This window comes from Fringilla coelebs (genome assembly GCF_963513975.1).
Source record: "Fringilla coelebs genome assembly, chromosome: 1".
Classification (NCBI taxonomy): Eukaryota; Metazoa; Chordata; class Aves; order Passeriformes; family Fringillidae; genus Fringilla; species Fringilla coelebs.
This window is the reverse complement of record NC_140028.1, coordinates 19,578,631-19,599,269: the sequence shown is the minus strand read 5'-3', so window position 1 is coordinate 19,599,269 and position 20,639 is coordinate 19,578,631. Positions and strand designations below refer to the sequence as shown.

The following is a 20,639-nucleotide window of genomic DNA, read 5'->3' as shown; positions in this document are numbered from 1 at the left end:
GACAATATATGTCTATTGACAAAAGCTGCTTGGTGAGGCAAGTACTGAACCAGCTTTGTTTTTTACTTTGTTCTACTTTGCAGGTAATTTTTTTCACTTGTAGCTTTCTGTCTGTAGGTGACTTTTTTAGGTTGATCCTAGGTACATCCTTACTTATCAGTTTTAAGTGCTGGTTTGCAGAGGAATTGAGACCTGTGAGCCTTTGTTAGAAATTGGATGTACTGGAAAAAATCTGGGGTTAAAATCTACAGCATATTGTTTATGTGCTGTAATTTTTCCTCAGGATATTACAGGGGGTATTAATGCTGTTTGACTTGCAGCTTTACAGCCTATTTTCTGAGAGCTTCAGGGAGAATTTTGTTTGTGAAATGTTGTATAACCCATTGCACTGTCCATACTTGGGGAGGTGGGTGGGAGAAAAATGAATACTGAGTTGCTCAGATTCGAGTGCCAGATGTTGTAAGTTTAGCATGTAATTTGGACTTTGTGACCCATACGGTAAGAATGTCCTCTTGAATGTTGTCTTGCCTCTCCTTGATACATTTCCTCATGATGCAGATTGATAAACTTGCAGAAGTTTTCTGGAGAAAGCTTAAAAGATTCATCCTCTGCTTCCTACTCTGAAAGTGATTTGTGAAGCTCATAGTTAGTTGTTCTTTAGGGCTTCAGCTGTGAAGTCTATCATCACTGTGACTGCTGCTTGTAAACTGAAATCTGGTGAAGGCCTATTTTTCAGTGTGTCTATGCAAAAGGGCTTTCATTAGGGTAAGATTGTCTCATTTCTCACTTTTTAAAACTGCTTATTCTGTATATGGTTGGAGTTGCATTTAGTCACACTTGTGACTTTCTGGACAAGCCCAGAGGAATTCTCTGAGGAGCAGTGTGTGGAACCTGGAATGCTTGCTCTGTTCATTGCCCTTGCTCCGTGTTAGCTGCTATTGGTGCCGGTAGAGGCAGGGTGTTGAGCACAGTGAGAGGTAGCGTCATGGGAATATTCTGTACAGACAATAAATCAGTGTGACCAGGGTGCTGCAGTCACACCTTGACTTGCTGCTTCCTGTGTACATAGGTGTGCCCTGTCTTACAGCTGCACTGTTGGCTTCTGCTGTAGAAAAGTGTGCTGTTCTGGTTTTTTTTCTCCTTTGCACTGTTCCTTGTGCCAAAAGAAAGGTACTTTAAAAAGTCTGTGTGGTTGTAACTGAAACTAGTTAGGGAAGTTTGGAATTCTTTGTTATTTTTGCTAACTTTCTTAACTGTTTTGAAATGCAGTAGATGAAGGAAAATTACTAATACCAAGGCTTGAAAAAACCCAAACCACTGACCTGGAAATGAAAGCACAGAAAACACACATTTATCATTCATTAAGTGAAAAGGAGGGCACTGATGAGGTTGAAAACTTCTACAAGAAACAAGACATAAAATAAGTGTTATTTTCATGATAAAAGCTTCATAAATCATAAATTACAGTTTTTATTCGACCATGTGTGTTCAAGAATGAATGGAATTATTTAGAGAACTTATCTTTGAGAATTTCTTGTTAGGAGTCCTTTCAAACTTTCTTAGAACTGTTTTACTGAGCTGCCTAATCTTAATGTGTGGGCTCACCATTGTGATAGTTTGGCTCTAAACCTTCCTTTATAATGATTGTTCAGATTTCCATCTCAGGTTTTACATGAGAGTTAGAGCTTCTGTTTCCTGAGGTGTAAGGAATTTTAATGGTAAGACGACACAACTGATTCAGAACTGAATATCTACGTGTGCAGTTTAATCTATCTTCCATATGTATGTTTTTATGTATCTGGATTAATATCTTCTGGAGCAGCTTTAAGACTCAAGGGATCTAGTTTTTTTAATAACCTAGAATTTCCACTTGGTTTTTAGTAATAGAATGACTTAGCATTTCTCTTTGAGGATCTTAAATCAGAATTTCACCTGAACAAAATTTTACTTCACATCTTTAAAATCTATTGCATACAGGAAACTTGATTTCTACTTTTGGGGAGTTTTGTTCCAGAACCAGAACTTCCTGTAACAGTATCGTGTTGAACTACTTAGTAGCTACATAGTAGCAGAGTCTACTTTGTATTTCATTTTCATAGACAATATTTTTAGTATTTTTTCTCTCAACAGCTACTTAGTAATTATGGTCCAAGAGAAACAAGTCATTGGTTTTTTTGTGGAGGATGCCCTAAAAATCTGTTTCCCAGGGTTCTGTAGCAACAATTGAGCTGTTTTTAGACGTTCATTTTTAAAATTATTTTTTCCCAAGGACTAGAAAATTAGGAGATTAGAGCAAACATCAGTATACTGGAGTCATGTAGCACTTGGTAGTGTGCATGCCAATGTCCAGTGTTTTTGCTTGAGCTTGTGCTCTGATTTGCAAGTCCCTAACAACACTGTTAGTACAAGTAATTCTTGTGGCTATTTTGAAAAATTGAATTTGTAAAAAATGGAGTCAAAGGCCTTTTCTGAAATGTTAAGTGAGTATTTGATTTATTTTGAAGGGGTCTGGGCTGAAGACCCAATTTAATAGACTGCAGAGAAGCTGAGTTCATCTTTTCGTAATATTGGTAGATAAGGGCTTTGTTTTTCATAAATTAGCCCCATGGTATTCTTCACTTTGAAGAATATATTTGCACTGAAAATATTTTCAGTAGCTCAACCAGGTCAGAGAAGGAGCTTGGGAACCTTCTCCCCGCTCCAAAGGCAAGGAACCAAGGAGATTATATATAGGGAGCAGACTAGGCTCTCAGTCATCTTTGGTGCTTATAAGATAGCAGGGGAAGTTAGCTTGTTGGAAGTGACTTACCAAGAGCAGCATTACAGAATCGTTTATGTTGGAAAACACCTCTGAGGTCGAGTCAAATCTTTTCCTGATCACCATGTTGTTGATTAGACCATGGCATGGCACTAAGTGCCACATCCAGTCATTTCTTGAACCTCCTGGGATGGTGACTCCACCACTTCACTGGACAGCCCATTCCAATGCTTAACAATCCTTTTTGTGAAGAAATTCCTCTTGATGCCCAGCCTAAACGAGGCCATTTCTTCTTGCCCTGTCCCTGGTTGCCTGGGAGAAGAGCCAATGCCCACCTGGCTACAACCTCTTCTCACATAGTTGTAGAGAGAAATAAGATCCCCCTGAGCTTCCTCTTCTCCAGGCTGAACAAGCCCAGCTCCCTATGCTGCTGCCTACAGGACTTAATCTCTAGACCATTCCCCAACTCAACTGCTCTTTTATGGACTTGTTTGAGCACCTAAATGTGCTTCCTGAATTGAGGGATCCAGAACTGAACGCAGTATTTGACATGTGGCCTCCCCAGTGCCGAGTACAGTGTGACAATCACTGCCCTGGTCCTGCCAGCCACACTATTGATACAGAGATGCTCCAGGGCTTTTTCTGGTGTCACTGTTATTGCCCATTCCTGGGTATTTTATGAGATGACTGTGACATCTGCTGCCATAGTGCATAAATGTGTATGAGTAACCAGAAAAGTTATTTTAGAACCTTAAATGATGAGTTCATCATTGTGTACTCTGATACAATAGTTCTGGAGTATTTTAGGAATGCTAGCATAGAAATCTTTCTGATCCTTCATTTGCAACAAGGAAATGAAGTTTCAGGTATTTCCTTTAAAGAACAGATGCAATTTTTTCTTGACTTATGCAAAGCTGTGGTGTTAGCTCTCAAGGGCTGGAGTTGCTGCAGTTTCCATCTCTCAGGGAAGACTGAGCATAATGCAATGAGCATCTCTTAGGGAGCTGGCTAAAGGCTTGTGTGCTCCCACTTGTATGTTTTGTTCTGATGTTCTTTTTTCCTCCCAGAATCAACAGCACTTGGTTTCTGTCCATACTAGAAACAACATCTATTGAGTAATAGGAGTAAAAGGAAGCTTTCACTCTAGCAAACAAGGTAGTAAGGACAGAAGGTATTTTTCCTGTAAGAGTCATAGAAATTGTAAGAGCAAGTGTCAGAAACATTGTCTTGTCTGAAAATGAGTAACTAAAATTTGCAGCCAAACAAAATGTTATTTTATCTGGCTCTTAGCTGAGCATTGCTTAGCTACCTGGCTTAACATTTAGTGATCCTTGGAGGTAACAATGAAAAGTGACAGAAATACTAATGCTAATTAGTGTATTATTAGGAACTTAATTTTTATTAATTTGGAGCAGCAGTTCTTCTCTAGAAAAGTATACTAAAGTGTTCATCTAGTAACTGTGGACCATGTCTAGTAACTTGTGAATCAGAATTGTTGCATTATGTTTTTTAGATAGATAAGAATGAAACAGGTCATGTCTTGTTAAGGTGCTATAAATCTGTGGTTTTCAAGATACCTCTGTAATCTTTCCTGTCCTTATAGTAATTGCAAGTGAAGTGTTTGATCAGCCCCTTTGTCAAATCCAGATAAAAGTCTGCTAGGTCTGAGTGTTTAATTCTCAATTTCTATTGCTCTAGTAAATTTTACATGGAAATACAAATACACTTTCCAATTAATTTTCATGTCGAATACTGCCGACCTATTGGTGTTGAGAGTTTCTTCCAAGGTCAAGATAAGCTTTTTTTTATTTCAAGCTGTGTCTTTGAGGCTGCAGAGGTAAGCTTTAATCCTTAATTCCATATCTTCTAAGGCTATGTCAATGTACCAGTTTGGGATTCTTTGCCATTAGGTGGGTCATTGTCAGTCTTCTCTAGGAAGCTTCTGTTTACATCAGAAGCTCTCTTAAACTTGTTTTTCTTATATAGTAAGTAGCCTTGCACATGCACAGATTTTTGTCCTTGATATTATGGTGCTTGCCTAAGATACTAACAAGCCTGGCTTGTGGGCTTTGGGAGGGGTAAGTTGGTGTTTTCTGAACTGCTAAAACTGATTCTGAAGCAAGACAACTGAAATGAGTGGTTGATGTGTAACTGGTTCTTCATACATGTTATTCTGATGATGTGACTCTCTAATATTCAGATAAGCAATGTCAAACATATAAGGCTTTTTTTCTTTAATCAATTTTTGTCCTGTGCTTTCAGCTGAGGCAGTCTTATCTGTGCTCTTGAAAGCAAGTTATAAAGCATTGGAGTTTGTTGACACAAATGATATCCTAGTTGTGACAGAAAAATACCATATCTTTATTGCCTCAAAAGCTTTAGCACTTCCTGTGCACTTAATTTATTGAAGAAGGTTCATGAGATAGCAGACAAATGAAGACAATATTATTCTGGAAATGAAGAGCTCTCTAATGAACTCAATTACTGTTTTTTTTCTACTGAGTAATATGAAATTGTGGAAGTTGGTGTTGAACACTTAAATCCTTCAGATAGAGCAGTCATACAACCTTACCATTTTCTCTTCAGCCTGGCTGGTTTGAAGATAGACATGCCATATTTGGGCAGTGAAAGAATAGAATAGAATATTTTGGTTGGAAGGGACCTACAATGATCATCTAATCCAACTGCAATCAAGATTTCTGGGTCAGATCTAGAGAGTATTAATAAAATTCCATTTTCATGACCATTAATGAAAGAGCTCAGACATAGAAAAGCTATTGCTTTTTTGTTTTGATTACGTACTGAATTTAAAGAGAAGCAGTCATTCTTCTGAGTAGACAGAGTTGACTGCAGAGTTGACTTCTGCAGTTTTGTTAAAATTGTTTTCTAGACTACAATAGATATAACAAAATGTAGTGTTCTCTTGACGGTTGTCCTCTTGGAGGACAACCTTGAAAGTGTATTTCCACAATACAGTGCTAGGAAAGAAATGGCCATTATAGCCTTGTTTCAGTACTTTAAACACCTTGGAATGATGTAGATGTCTTCTGCTGACTTCAGAGTAAGTCTTCAGCACATGTTGCACTCTAAAAGATGTATATGAAATCTGATTAAGCACTGAACAACTGAAAGACTCAAGTACAGGTGCTTGGGCTGCTTTTGAGACTTCTTCATTTTTCCGTACTAGAAATAGCATTGGTCATTGTTGAGACTTTAATAACACTTTTGTTTGGTTGGGGTTTTTTATAACTTGCACTTTTCTTTTTACTACTTGGCATCTTTGTTTTCCTATTGTGAAGGTCATCAACCATCACCTGGGAACAAAATTTCTTGAGTTCAGAACTGTATCTATCTGTTTGTGCTGTGCTAATGTCTTCTCAAAACAAAAGTGAAAACAAGTCTCCTCCAATGCACACCCTTTATAGTAGTTGTGAATGGTTTGTCAGTAAGATAAATATTTAATTCCTTCAACAGCATGTGAACTGAGTTCTTGTGGGAAAGTTTGGAATGTCTGACAAGATTTGTAAAGTCTTTAGGAGCTGAGATCTGTAACTGAAGTGTTTCTGTCACTCTACTTAAAGCTAGGTTTTCTTCTGTTCATAGTTTTAGCTCTAACTCCACTTTTCGAACAGTTAAATGAATTTCTGTAGCAGGCAATTGCTGTTTGCATGTGTTTCTAACTTTTTTTTGTTCAAACAGAGTTGAACATACTGTAAATTAACTTTGTTTTTATACTTGTATTGTTTAACAACCCTACAGTTCATAGTATGAATATAAACCTCAAAGTTTTTCATAATTAAAGTTTAAACTCTACTTGCATTTGTGTACTGCAGTAGTATCATTCTGATTAAAACCATCCAAAATTTCATCTTTGATAATCTTGAGTCTTTTTAATTCTAGTTTCATTCTGTAAATGTGTTTCTCCAATCAGTCAACGTGTCCATTAAGTTGGAAGGACTTGTATCAGTCTCTCTGTTACTTCTGTGTAAAATTAGCTAAGATAAATGATAGGTTTTTGAGGTCTCTCTAAATAATTACTAGAAAGTGAGAGAGAAGAGTTGAGAGTCAAGTTTTAGACAAAAATTGCTTTCAAACCTGCCAGTTAAGCCCTGTGGTTATCTGGGAAGGATGTCTCCTTATCTCAGAGGAGCTGTTTAGTGTATTTTTCAGTGTGTAAGGTTTCTCTTACTTTACTAAAACCAGTTATTGATTAATTGTGAGGAATAATTAAATAAAACTGGGGTTTTTTTGGGAAAGCAGGTGGTATTAATTCGCTTCCCCAGAAAAAGTTAGTTTCTTGTGTTTAACAGTGACTTAGTAGCATAACAGCTTGCTTAAATATAAATTAAAAATGGCTTTTTTTTAGAAAAATAGAAAACACCTATTTCCTACTGAAAAATGAAGAATAAGCTGGAATTTGAAGGAGAAAAATTACCACTTCTTTTCCCTCTCATTTTAGGGTACGGTCAATGGTGTGCTGCTAGTGACGCCAAATAATATAATGTTTGATCCTCATAAAATGGATCCTCTGGTCCAAGAGAATGGCTGTGAAGAATATGGCATCATGTGTCCAATGGAAGAAGTGATGTCAGCTGCTCTGTATAAGGAAATTGTGGACAGCAAAATTAAGGAGTCATTAAGCATGTAAGATAGAACAGTATTTGTAAAACTTTGAGTAAATCTAAACTGTAGCCACATTGTTGACCACAAAAAACTAGCAAACCAGCATTTTCCTTCTTTTTCTTGTTAGGAAAGGATATCAAAGTTTGGCCTGGAAAGATCCTACAGAAAGTTTGCTTTACCTTCAGTTCTCACATCCTGTATATAATGCAGGATAAATCTTCTTCTATATACATGTATTCTAATTTCCTCCAGTAGCCTCTTATAAAGATCTGTGGTACCACGTCATTTCCTCTGCCCCTTCCCCACTATGGAAACAGTAGTAGATGTTATTTGGTTCTTCAGTAATTTAAAAACTGGTGTTCACAATAAGAAAGTGCAACTTTGACAATTTTAGGAACAAATTTTTATTGTTTAGCATTTTTCACTTGCTTCTCAATCTTGTTGTTCTGACAAATGATTTAAACTCATTTTCTAAGATTGTATTTTTCTAGGAGTGTATTTTTCTCCCTTTATGGCTAGGGGAGGGACTGCGTATTCACCTTAGGTATAGTCTTTTTTTTGAGTAAACAGTGAATCTGGATTGGTGGGGTCTAAGCACCGGTGTGTAATGCAGCGGGCATTAAAAATCAAATTTAAAGAGTATTACGAGAAATCTTTGTTCCACTCTTTCTGTTTTTTTATGGTGAGCTTTTATATTATCATCAGAAAAAGATAAATTCTGTCTTGAAATCCAAAAAGGATTAAAAAAAAAATCATGCCTCCTTTACCTATCACAGCCCATAAAGCACTAACATTTGCAGACTACCTCAGTTATCTAGCTGTTGGGAAGTGGGCTTCTTTAACCGGGAGAGTGTAAAGCTGTTTGCTTGATATGTAATGCTATACCCTACTTAAAATAGTTCAATTTTTTAAGATACTTAATAATTCTTTAAAATATCCTCTTACAGTTCATATAGGTAGTACCCTAAGCACATCTTTCTTGATACTCTTAACTATATGGACACTCAGAAGTAGTAACTTCTCATACCATTTATGAGCACAATTTTGGCATAAACCTGGGAATGAGCTGGTATCTTGGCGTGGTCTCATTTGCTGCCCATGACATGTAGAGACATGACAATAGTCTTGTGTCTATTGAAAGGGCAACTGAAATGCATGTTGCTACAGTAGTACTTTTGGGGCTTTTGATGATGATGATGATGCCTTCAGAATAATTTTTTTCTGGAAGTTTATTTTCCAGACTGAGTTTTAAAAAGTAGCTCACAGTTCCTGTTTCAATTGATAGACAGCGGAAAGAATTAGATAACTCTATGCTTGAGTCATGTTATTGCGGCTGCAAAACAAGTATTTTTCTAAAATGCCTTGTTTGTTAATGACTTAATGATGCCATTGATTTTTGTGCTCCCATAGCACATGCATTTTCTCTTTTGTTTATTATATGAATGCATGTGGAATGAAAACATGTCTGCTAATAAAAGGTCATACTCTGCATTCAGAGGCCTGTATGCCCAATTTGATTTTTCTTGTCAGCTGTATGAACTAGTGGATGGTCGCTGCTAGCATTTTCTTCAGTCCCTGCACTTTTGTGCCTTAGCTAAATATGAGGCATATTTGTAAATTTGGGGGAAGACAAAAATCTTCTAAGTCTAAACAGAAGTCCTAACAGCTTCAGCTAGATCTGACAAGACCCATGTGTCTTGAGGTATTTGACACTTAAATCATGTTTTCTCACTGGCTTTTTTCCTACATGTTCTGCTGTTGTAGTTAACCTTCTTCCACTCTCCCAATTTTTGCAACTGTCAAACCTGCTTAAACTTGGGGAAGCAATCTTATTTCCAGTGTTCAGATTGTTGATATGGAAAATGGTCATAAGCCCAACGCATGCTTTGGTTCTTAAAACTAAAATTTTGTGTTGTATGCTTTCTATATATAAGCCACAATCTCTGCTGAAACTGGACAAAAACATCTGACTGCATCTAGATGTTTTACAGATTTCCTGAACCTTACATTGTGCTTCTATAAGAGCACCTATAATGAGCATATTCCTGCCAATTTAAAGAAATGGCCTGGTCTAATAGGTAATGATTTCTAAAGCTGAATCCACATGCTTTGTAAGCAAAATCATTCAGTCAGCTAAAGCTTACTACAAGTTCCATGTTAACGCTTAGGTAAGAGGGTGCATATGCTTTGCAAACATCCCGAGTTTTAGCAGCATCTCAGTAATACGATCTAACTGATATGAAGTTTTGTGAGACTGGAGTGAATTTATTGTCCTTCAAAACAGAGATTAATACACAAGCTTCTTCAAAGCATTTAGTACTAGATAATGGAAGAGTTGGTATGCTTCTGATAGCAAAGAAGTTGGCATTGAGAACTCTAGTCATGAGTAAGTTTAAATATGAGAATTTTTTGTGATGGCTGTGTACTGCCCAGGTTTTTTGACAACAGGGAAAAGCTTGAGTTCTATAGGTCTACTTGAGGGTGTTCATAGTACCTTTCTAGTTTTCTAAAAGTCATAGAATTTCTGGTTAGTGTATTTTGAAAGTCATAGAATTTCTGGTTAGTGTATTTTGAAAGGCAGGTTTAAGCAAGATTATTTCCTCTGGGTAAAATAAATTCTTATGCTTGTTTTTTTTTTTTTTATGCTATTTATCAGCATCTTCAGTTGTATCAGGTAGTTTGGGATTTATTTTGCCAAACAATGGTATCCTCAAAATTAGGTACCCTCTGAAGACGCTAAACACTGTTTCAGGTATTTTATATGGGCAGAATAGTGAGATATACTTTGGTGGTTCCTACTATTCTGCATTTACTGATCTCTGAGGTAAGACCAGATGATGTCTGCCATTCACATGTTACCTGTGAGCTAGGTGTCAGCTTCCTTGGAGGGTGGGACATGTCTGTACAATTGCACTGACTGCTTGGGGAGACAAAACCTAAAAAACTGTGGATGATTTTTACATTTAGAGACTATGGTTGTGTGTAGCTTTTTGTTGGTTTTACTTTGATTTTTATTTTATTTTTACACTCTAAGTGCCTCTCTCACAATCTTGTTAGTCTCATAGGAGAGTTTCTTGTGAAAGTAATGTCATGAACTTGGGAAGTCCCAGCTGTGTTGTGCTGGCAAAAGGTCAGCCACATCTACCATTATGATATGACATTTTATGCTTGTTTATTACTGAAGTTCTGGATTAAGTTGGTTTTTAGGGTATTTGTTTGTTTTAAGAGCTTGAACAAAATAGTGAAGCAACGAGCTTGATACTTTAGAGGTACCTGTTATAACAACATTCTTATTTTGCTCAACAGAGATGTAGAACAGCTGTCAGTAAGGGAACTTGGCCATTCCAAGAAAGCTGCAAAGAGCAATACAGATGACACGGATTCCAGGGTTCGGGACACAGGCAATGACAGTGCTAGTACTGCCCCAAGAAGCACAGAGGAGTCTCTTTCAGAAGATGTATTCACAGAATCAGAACTCTCTCCAATACGGGAGGAACTTGTTTCCTCAGATGAGCTTCGACAAGATAAATCTTCCGGAGCATCATCGGAATCTGTCCAAACAATAAACCAGACTAGCGCTGAATGTTTGACAGTCATTTCAGACTCCAATGAAGCTGCCAGTGACTTAAAGCCCAGTGCCGAAATGGTTGTAGGTGTTAAACAGTTTGGTGCCCACTTAAGTTCAGAAAGTGCTAAAATGTCTCTAAAGGGAGGACGAGAACCTGGTGAAAACACTGCAGATGTCCTCCAGCAGTCTTTGCAAAGATCACAGCATAGTGAGGAGCACAGCAAGGAGACAGAAGTAGGCAAGGATCAGGGTTCCTCGCTAGGAAAAGAAGCAGATAATGAGATGGAAGAGGAATGTCCGGGTTGTGAAGATACCACAGACTCTCAAAAGAAAGAGACACCTAGCAAAGGAAAAGCAGTGGGAGAGCAAAGTCAAGATTCAGAGGCAGAAGTTGAAGAGCTCCGCAAGCTCTGGAAGACCCACACTATGCAACAAACAAAACAGCAAAGAGAAAACATGCACCAGGATTCACAAAAAGAGATCAGCCAGAAAGCTGTATCAGCAGGAGATGGGCGGTTAGAAGGTGAGTCAGTGGGTATTTATGAGTACAATATTAACCCTCAGATTTAAAATATATCACCCTCCAGTTTAATGGAAATTTTGGATTTTTTCATTCTGTACAGCATATTTCTCCATGTGCTGGTTATAGTTCTCACTGACTTGAAGATACTTCAAAGTTAAACTTTACGTAAACTTTTCAAGAAAATATTTGATGCCTTCAGAATGCTGTTTCACTTGCATCCTGTCTTACTTTGATGCTGACTAGAACAAGGTTAAGCATCCAAAAAGCATGATTCAGGAAAAATAAGGGCTAGATATTAGGAAGCTAGTGCTGTGGATACAGTGAACAGCTAGGTTTTATTTCTTAATACCTTGATTCTTCTGCAAAGATCAGGGTCCTGGGATTATTAGTTGGAAGTTACCCTTAAAGTCTGTTCAAGTTTATCATACAGAAATATGCTGTGCCTTTAAACAACTTAAATATGCTTCTGGTTAAATTTGAATTTGCTTTCTAAAAAATTCACAAGTTACTTTCTGATGTCTTCCCATCTTACTAATGGAGATAACTATTTGTTTTAATTGTGCAATATTTGGAGGACTAGAAAAGACTATTAGTGTGTGACAGGCATTAAAGATAAGTGAAGTGCATTTGAAGGTTAAATTCATTATGTTAATTTAAAGTTGAAATTATATTGAATAGAAGTACATCTTTGGTTAACAGAAGTTCCTCTACACTTCCAAATCTTATTTAATGGTATTGCATGTTGGTTTTTGGTTTTTTTTTTTTTTTAGGTTGGTTGGGTTGGGGTTTTTTACTTGCGTCATTCTGAGATAAATTTGGCCTTTATGCCCTAAATACTAGAAGTATTTCTAATACTTCTGGTTACTTTCTAATATACTTACTAATACTACTTTCTAATACCTCTGCCAGATGTCAGCTAGCAGTACTTGCTGGTTATGACTTCAAAAAAATTCAGGTACTAAGTGTTCTTTGGCACAATTGCTGCTTTTCTTACAAATCAATATTTGTAACTCAGTTGCATTAAATGCTTTAGTTTTGTTTTTTTGTAAGATGGTATCATTGACTGACTGCAAGTTGTTCATGTGTTATGTGATCTGTATATTTGCACAGTAAATATATATATAACCAAAAAAGTGTCTGCATACAGTCCTACAGAAGAGTGCTGACTAGAAACCTTATGTACACGTAGTGCTGCTGCCATCCAAGTTGATGGGGTGAAGTACAAAGAAAAAACCACAAAAAGCACAAGATGTCTTTTAGAGATTTATACCAATTCAGTCCAACTTCAGTAGGAATTATTCCATCTCTTATTCTTGCATGTTGTATTAGCAGAATGCAAATAAATGAATAAATTATGAAGTAATGTTTCTTAAACTAGATAGATTTGGTGAAGCTTCTACAGCATGATTAAACAGAACGAAGGAAAAGCATAGGTCTTCTTTATAACTCTTGAAAAATATCAGACTGAATATGACAGCTATTAATAGAAGGTCACTAAAAACACCAGGTCATTTAAAATTTGAAATATAGTAAACACTTTCAAGTAGCCTTTCTCAAAATAAAACTCTGAAGTAGTCATGATATGAGTTTTGGATCAATAACGTACCTAGACAGTCTTTTTGTTACTTTCATATAGCAGGAACTTTGTTGAATTTTTTCTCTTTTCTGGCAGTTTTGAGAATTTAGGTTTTGAGAACTATTGTTTTTTGAACTTTGCAGAGGCCAGATATTTGAGTTTGGAATTAGTGATCTCAGTGTTTGTTCTGAATGTTGAGGTGAACAATGCAAGTAGATACTTATGAGTAAACACATCAAATTTAGAATAACTAAAAAGGTCTCACTTGTATCTGCTTTTATTTTTTAGTTGCCCAAGCTTCTGTCTTTATAGACACCTTTGTTAACCACTGGACTGAAATAAAGCTAGATGTGGTTGATACTTTGGAGAAATTGTAAAAATCTATAATTTTTTTGTATGTATAAACAATTTAAAATATCATTAATGATAACATGTCAAAATATTTGCTGCTTAGCTGAATACTGGCAGAGATTAAAAGGAAAGACAAGAAGAATGAGACTCAGTAGCCATTGCTGAAATCTTTTCTCATTAATTCTGTACCAAATATGCAAGAAGACATGGGAGAACTCACTAAAAAAAATCAAAATAGTAATTTTCAGATCTGGGGCAGAACTAAATTGTTTGTTTTTATTTTATCTAATAGCTGGAACCATAATCCCACTTCTCTGAGCTCAGGAAAGTCCTAATCTTGTGCCTCTGAAGGACCAAAATCACAAATACCAAATCATTTGAAGAGTATTTATCTAGCACTGCCACAGAGTTTGCATGCCAGTCCTATTAACCAGGCTTTTTTGTTTCTTTTTGTTTCTTTTTAGTGGTTTTTTTTCAGTCTGACAATTTACCTTTGAGCTTACACATTAATAAAATACTTCTAAATAATGCATGTTATTATGGCTAATTTACTATACTATATGCTGCCAGTATAATTCTAGAATGTTGACTGAAAACTCAACAGGAGGCACACATTTAAATAGTTACTAGAAAAAAATAGTCTTTTGTGGAACAGTGCTGTTCCAAACTTCATGGTGAAAATCTCATTGAGAAAACGTTTATAGAGCAAGAAAAGGTGATGTTTTCTGTGCTTAGTGGATCTGTGGTAAAGATGTGTCCTGGGAAACTGAAATTTATCTGTATGTACATGTAATACCAGAGCTAGGATAAACCTTTTATTGTCATAACTGATTGTAATAGCTCTTTAAATTACATTTTCCTCACTTTAAAATGTCTCTTGTGGCTGGAGGATTTGGCAAATATAGTAAAGAAACAATTTTAAGAGGGCTTCTTTCTTTACCTTGTGCTGAGTTGACAATTCAGACCTTGAGGGTAATCAGATAACTCTACTAGTTCAATTAAATATACTACCAGAGAGAAAAATCCTGTACTGCAGAATCCAGTATACTTCATCCTGAGGTGGTGTTCATACCATAGATATAGCTAAAAAATTAAAATTCATCTTAATCCTGTATCAGTAGGGCCAGAATGTTTTCCCTTGTAAATGATAAGTAACTAACAAACAGCTCTGACACGTGTAAATCAAGTGTATTAAATATAGATTACAATTTTTTTTAATACATATTTAACACTATTTCTTTTTCATATATGTGGGATAGCTGTTTAATAGTGGGAGGGTGGTAATTCAGTGTTGAGAGTATGTATCAAGAGCACTGTCTGAATACTTGCAAGCTTGGATGAAATACTATAACAATCTGTGATCTGTAGTTGGAAGCAGAAATTAATGTTGGAGTTATTTAGTGTGTTGTACTCTGAAGTTAATTCTGCTGTTGTGATATTCATAACAAAAAAGGGCAGGTTATTATTGCTACTTATCTTACCCCATCTCCCACTACTTGCTTACATAAATGTCCTATATCCCTATTATAATTGTCTATTATAAAATTAATTAATGATTTTGTTAAGCTCTTTAGTACCTTGTAGACAGCTTACTTTGTCTTTTTTATTAGGTTCTTCTGTTATGAAAGAAAAAAGACGACATCGATCTCACAAGTTTCTGTGTCTCAGGGTTGGAAAACCCATGAGAAAAACATTTGTTTCTCAAGCAAGTGCAACAATGCAACAGTATGCACAAAGGGACAAAAAACATGAGTACTGGTTTGCAGTTCCACAAGAAAGGTAAGACAGAGGCAAACTGTAAAAATCAGCAATTGCCCGTAGGTGTTTGAGCTTTTCATTTTTTCTGCACCATGCAAAATTTTGCAGCGACTGTATCTCTCTAAGTAATCACAAAAAAGGGTCAATGTCTGAGGATGTTGTTGATTGGCTTGTATTGTATTTGCCTCATTACCTTACTGACATTTTACTGATTTACTTGAGTTAATTGTGAGTTTGGCAAGTAGTTTCTTATTATATTATTTAGGCTCTTGTCTGTAGCCACCAAATTACAAAAGAAATAGTCAAGTGGTGTCTGGTGGAGGAAGTAAGTTCTGCAGCAAATTTTTGTCTTTATCTGTGCTTCCCATTATTTGGAAACTTTCTAAAAGTCCTTTCTGAGTTCAGAAGAGACAGCTGGGGTTCTTTTGTCTTATCTTTGTATATGGAAGGTGAAACCTTTCCATTAACCGCCTTAAGCGGTCTACTGGAAGAATACCTGAATTTGTTGAACTCATCTAAAGACATGAGATTGGTCACGCTCACTCACTGGTACAGCCTTGTATTCTGCAATGATCTTTATTCCTAGGAAACTGTGACTTTTCAGCCCAAAAGAGGTTTTTAGGGGTGTTACATCCTTGTCAAAGAGTGGGGGGAAAAGAAAGAAAGAAATAACTATCAGTTATCATCTGGTATAAGTACCTACCCACAATGATCAAGTCACTTTTCCATCTTTTCTTTTGAGCTGAATGGCATAGAATGTCCAGTTGGGGCACTGCAGTTGAGGACAGATATGGATCAATTGGAGAGAGTCCAGAGGAAAACAGCAAGACTATTTATTGCCTAGAAAGTGTAACATATAAAGAAAATTAGAAGTAAGTGGGGTTCTTTAATCTAAAGGAGAAGAGGTTAATTACAGCAATAAAATTATTTTATACTGAAATTGGCTGCAACAAGAAAGGCAGTATTTCTTTTTCTTTTTTTTTTTTTTTTTTTTTGTCCACTATGGATGGAAATGTGTGATGGACTGAAACTATATCAAGTGTTATACTTATCCAACAGGTAGAATTGAGTCTGTGGTAGTGCATCACTAACCTGCTTTTAAACACCACACCTGCTACCTCTTAAGTGGTAGAGAGGATGCAAAGTTTTGAGTCAAAAGGTCTGTCCCACTAATTCTGCTGCTGTTAATTCTCTCTAGGCCAGGAGTTCTCTTGTAGTTACAGTTAACTCAAATCTGTTTGTTCTAGAAGTATCATAATTAATTTAAAAATATAAATGTTTCATATATGGCAATGATGTCTAGATTAGTTGATTAAAATGATTACTGTCTCTTTGATTCATTTTCTAATGTAGCAAGTACTTACCTTCAGCATAAAGCAGAATTTACCACCTATTTTGGAAGAAATGTTGCTTATTTTTACAGTCTGTCCTGACCTCCTTGGAAATTATTTTCATCTGTGAAGGGTCTCTCTGACTGAATGGGGGAGTATACTATCAGTATCAGTTCTTTATTCTTTCAATGTGTGTCCTATGTTTTATGTAAAGAAAAAGCTATGTCCTCATAGTGGGGTGTTTATTTTCTTAATTTGGTGTTAACCTTGTTGAATGCTAGTCTGCATAGATGAAAATACTTATTGCCAATCCAGTTGTCTTTGTCACCAAGTGGTACAAAAGAGAGAAAAGCATTATTTCAGTGTTCTTACTCTCAAAGGAGCCAGTCTGGGAAGGAGAGTCTGATAGTTCCTTAAGCATCAAGTTTCAGGTAGTTTTTCTAACTGCTATAATTGTACATAACTCAAAGTTCTTGAAAAGCTAAAATAGGAACTTAAAGAAACTTTCACACTTGCATGACAACTTAAAATTGATGCCTCATTCAGTCCATGAGGGGTCTGTAGCTTCTCGGTTTGGACTTCTGTGATAGAATTTACCTAAACTTATGCTTCCAGAATGTTTTATTCTTTTCTACTGCCAGAGAAAGATTTGCCCCTTTTTTTTTCCTCCCCCTTTATCATTGTTATTCAGGAACCTCAATTTTAACAAGGGTGATTCTGGGTAACTGACCCTGTCCAGAGACAGTTACTACATACCCGTGTGCAGAAATCTTTTGGGCAGTGGTGCATGAAAAATATAACTGCACTTTTGAGAAACTTTGCAGTTCTGTATCTCTTGCTGTTCTTTAAGTGTTCAGGTTTTCAAGGATTATTAAGGAAGGGAGAAGAAAAGGCTCAAATATTATTCTTCATGCTAATACAATACCCAGATAAAGCAAACATCTCTGGAGAAAGACATAAGGAATATTCAAACTCTTGCAACCAGAGCCATGAAGCTCTAGCTCTGACTCTTTTCCATGATCAAGACATACTAGTGGATTCATTGCAAATCCTTTTCCTGAGTACTCTGTCTGTGCACCTGCAGCAAATACAGAATAGACTGACATCTCTTAGGGTTGCAAATAATTTTCTCCTGTGAATTTGGGTGATTTTTCTCTTCTAACTCGATAATAGTGCCATTTGTGGCACATAACTTAAAATGAGGTAACTTTGAATCTTGGTACTTACTATAGTTAGAATAGTCTATAGTTTATGATTTTAGGATTCATTTATATATGTGCGTGCTCTCAGCAGTCTGCCCCCACATCTGTAGTACTTCCCCCAATTTGTATAATTCTGTTAATGTCTTAGAAGTGGTCAGCTGTTCTTCAGGCATAGGGAAAACAAACATGCAGACATTTTTTAAATTCTAATTTTGTTTGGTTTTATGTAACTCTTTCTAAATAAGATAACAAAAGTCTCTGTTTTATTTTGGGAGTTATTTCAATTTTAAGTGGAGGTATCCAATGGGACAAAGTGGTTGAAACATTGTACTTATGTGTGAAACCACAGCTAATCTATTGCCAACTTGTTTCCTGTTTTCTTTCTCCAGAGTCAGCTTCATATATTTAAAAATGAAAAAAAAAAACCTAAAGAACTGACTAGGTTTTTTTCAAATGTGTGTGTGTCTCTAATATCTAGTAAAATATGAAATAGTATTTTTATTTTAACTTTAAATACTTAATATTATTAAACATCACAAACTTACCTTATTTTTTTTCTGTGTCATAACTTGACTTTTCTAGGACAGATCACTTGTATGTCTTCTTTATCCAGTGGAGTCCAGAAATATATGCAGAAGATACTGGGGAGTCTCTTCGGGAACCTGGATTTATAGTGGTAAAAAAGAAGGAAGAGCCTGAAACGAGTGAAGAATCAAGTACTGAAGATGCTGCTAAAGAATGGGAGGTAAGAAAGAGCAGTATCAGAGATTTTTTTTAATATACTCATTAGAACATATTAAAATAGTATTAAGTATTTTCCAAGAGGAAAAAAAAAAAAACATCTTATTAGTCTGATTATCATGATCATGGCTGTTCAATTTATGCCATCCTAATGCTTTACTCTAACATCAGATCAGGGCAACATTTCACAATTCCAAATCATTTTTTGTGTGGAGCAAGTTGTAACTTAAAACTCCTAGGGAAAGGAATGTGAGTACAGCAACAAAGTTGGAATTTTGGTGAAGCAGACTTACTTTTCAGTCTTATAAACTGAGTTTTCTGATATTTATTATTCCTGTATTTAGAGTGTTCAGTGTTTATTGGCAAGATTCTAAAAAAGAGATGGGACAGAAGAAGAGTAAAAGAACAGCTATTAATGACATGTCTTTTAAATAATTTAGTAATTAATTTTTCAGTTGTGACTTATTCATGCATTATAATGCTCTTGACTGTATTTTAGAAATATATTGTAACTGGAATGATTTCTTTTTTTTTTTTAATAATAAGCACATTTCTCTCATGTGAATCTGTGTCCACTGTGTTTCTATGGACACATCTTTACACGTCTACGTGGTTTTGTTTTGTAGTGTACATACAGTTAAAGCACTTCCAGTCTTGTACATTCAAGTGTTGGTCAAAAGTTTGATGATTCTTGTCATATATATATATATTTAGTAGAAGTATCCCATCAGCACTGTTTGATTTGAGTCTTGGAACAGCAATTGCAATCTCTGACTGTAAGATTCGTTTTGTTTTTATTCCCCCTACCCTGCAGTGGAACATGTTGAAATTAAGGAAGTCTATACTGTAGAGCATAGAGCATAAAAGAAATTTTAAAGAACTGCAGTAGTCTAACTACAGGTAGTAGTTTTCTGCTTAGCTCCAAAACTTAGAACCATAGAACTCTGGATTCAGAGTTGAAATGTAGCTAGTTGAAGAATTAGGCCGTGGTTGTAAAAGATTCCCTGCAACTCAGTGATTGTGCATGGAGCATTTTTGCTTTGAAACACTGAAATTAGTATCATAAAAAACACGTCTCTTTAACTTTCATATTTTCAGCATATGTATTGCTTGAATTTTTACTAGCAGTGTATTTTGGTGCTAACTCTTGCTCAAAGCCTTTGTAAATATTTGGAGTTTTAAAATTTGGTCTTTTGGAACAAGGCTATCAGTGAATAGTGATCTTTATTATGGTTTAAAGCACAGTATATCTCTCCTTTATTGAGCTCTGAAGTAATTTGGTGCCTTAATATAACTACAAAATAATTCCCACAGAATAGAGTGAATTTTTTTTTTCAGGATGTAATGTTTTTTTCATGATGGATTTTAGAAACTATTTCTGAAAATAATTGAGGCAATACATTTTTTGCAAGTATTAAAATCTGTAAGTTATTTACCACAGAATGAGGCCACACCTTAAGCTTGTATTTAGGTCTGCTCTGGAAACAGTCATAGGAAACATTTCAAAAATACTTTTATTTCTATGTGTTATGTAAAATTGTCAAGCCTGGTTCTCTTAATATTATCAAATAATTTCTGGATTTATATGATAAGGTGATTAGTGAGATGGATAACTTTATTAAAAAACTTTATGCAAGTACAAGAAATATGCAAATGTGGTCTTATGTGCATTTTAATTTGTGTAATGGGACTTCCTATGACTTTTAGCACAAATCTGAAAGCTCTTAAAAGCTTTCTAATCAGAGATGTTTGACAATGCTGCATGGTTTGAGCTGTCGTTACATAAAACTGCATTTTAGTGGCTTTTAACATGTATGCTAGAAAATATAAGTAAATATGGGGAATTGTAGCCATTATTGTCATACCCATTATTTCCACTGAATTTCAGTCATTATTTTTAACCAATGTACTTCCTTCCTTCAATGCAACAAGCTTTTCTTCTGTCAGCTTTTGCTCCAGGTGCAATCTAAAATAGCAGGTGAATAGTATAATTGAAGCATTTTTCTGGGTATTGGGCTGAAAAACAGGCTGCCTTTTTCAGATTACAAGGATAGGAGAACTCTGGGTGGAAGGGAAGTGGAAATGCATGACAAAGTGCTGTTCATTTAGCAAAGGATGAAGGTAGGGGAGTACTTTTCTTTTCCAAAACATGTTCTTCCTGCTGTCATTGTACAGTATCTTAAAACTAGAAGAACAGGGAAGAGGATT

The 20,639-nt window shown here is 35.8% G+C and overlaps 1 protein-coding gene across 7 annotated transcripts in view; it reads left to right on the top strand.

Moving 5' to 3' along the window:
• The window catches only part of OXR1 (oxidation resistance 1), a gene marked incomplete at its 5' end in the record, with an annotated part of 262,257 nt that overhangs the window by 211,913 nt on the left and 29,705 nt on the right, over nucleotides 1–20,639 (top strand). For all 7 annotated transcript variants that reach the window (XM_084201108.1, XM_084201111.1, XM_084201109.1 and 4 more), the window contains 4 exons: nucleotides 7,218–7,402; nucleotides 10,688–11,472; nucleotides 15,010–15,178; nucleotides 18,273–18,435. In XM_084201108.1, the coding sequence (XP_084057234.1) occupies nucleotides 7,218–7,402; nucleotides 10,688–11,472; nucleotides 15,010–15,178; nucleotides 18,273–18,435 (1,302 nt within the window). The remainder of the gene's footprint in view (nucleotides 1–7,217; nucleotides 7,403–10,687; nucleotides 11,473–15,009; nucleotides 15,179–18,272; nucleotides 18,436–20,639) is intronic.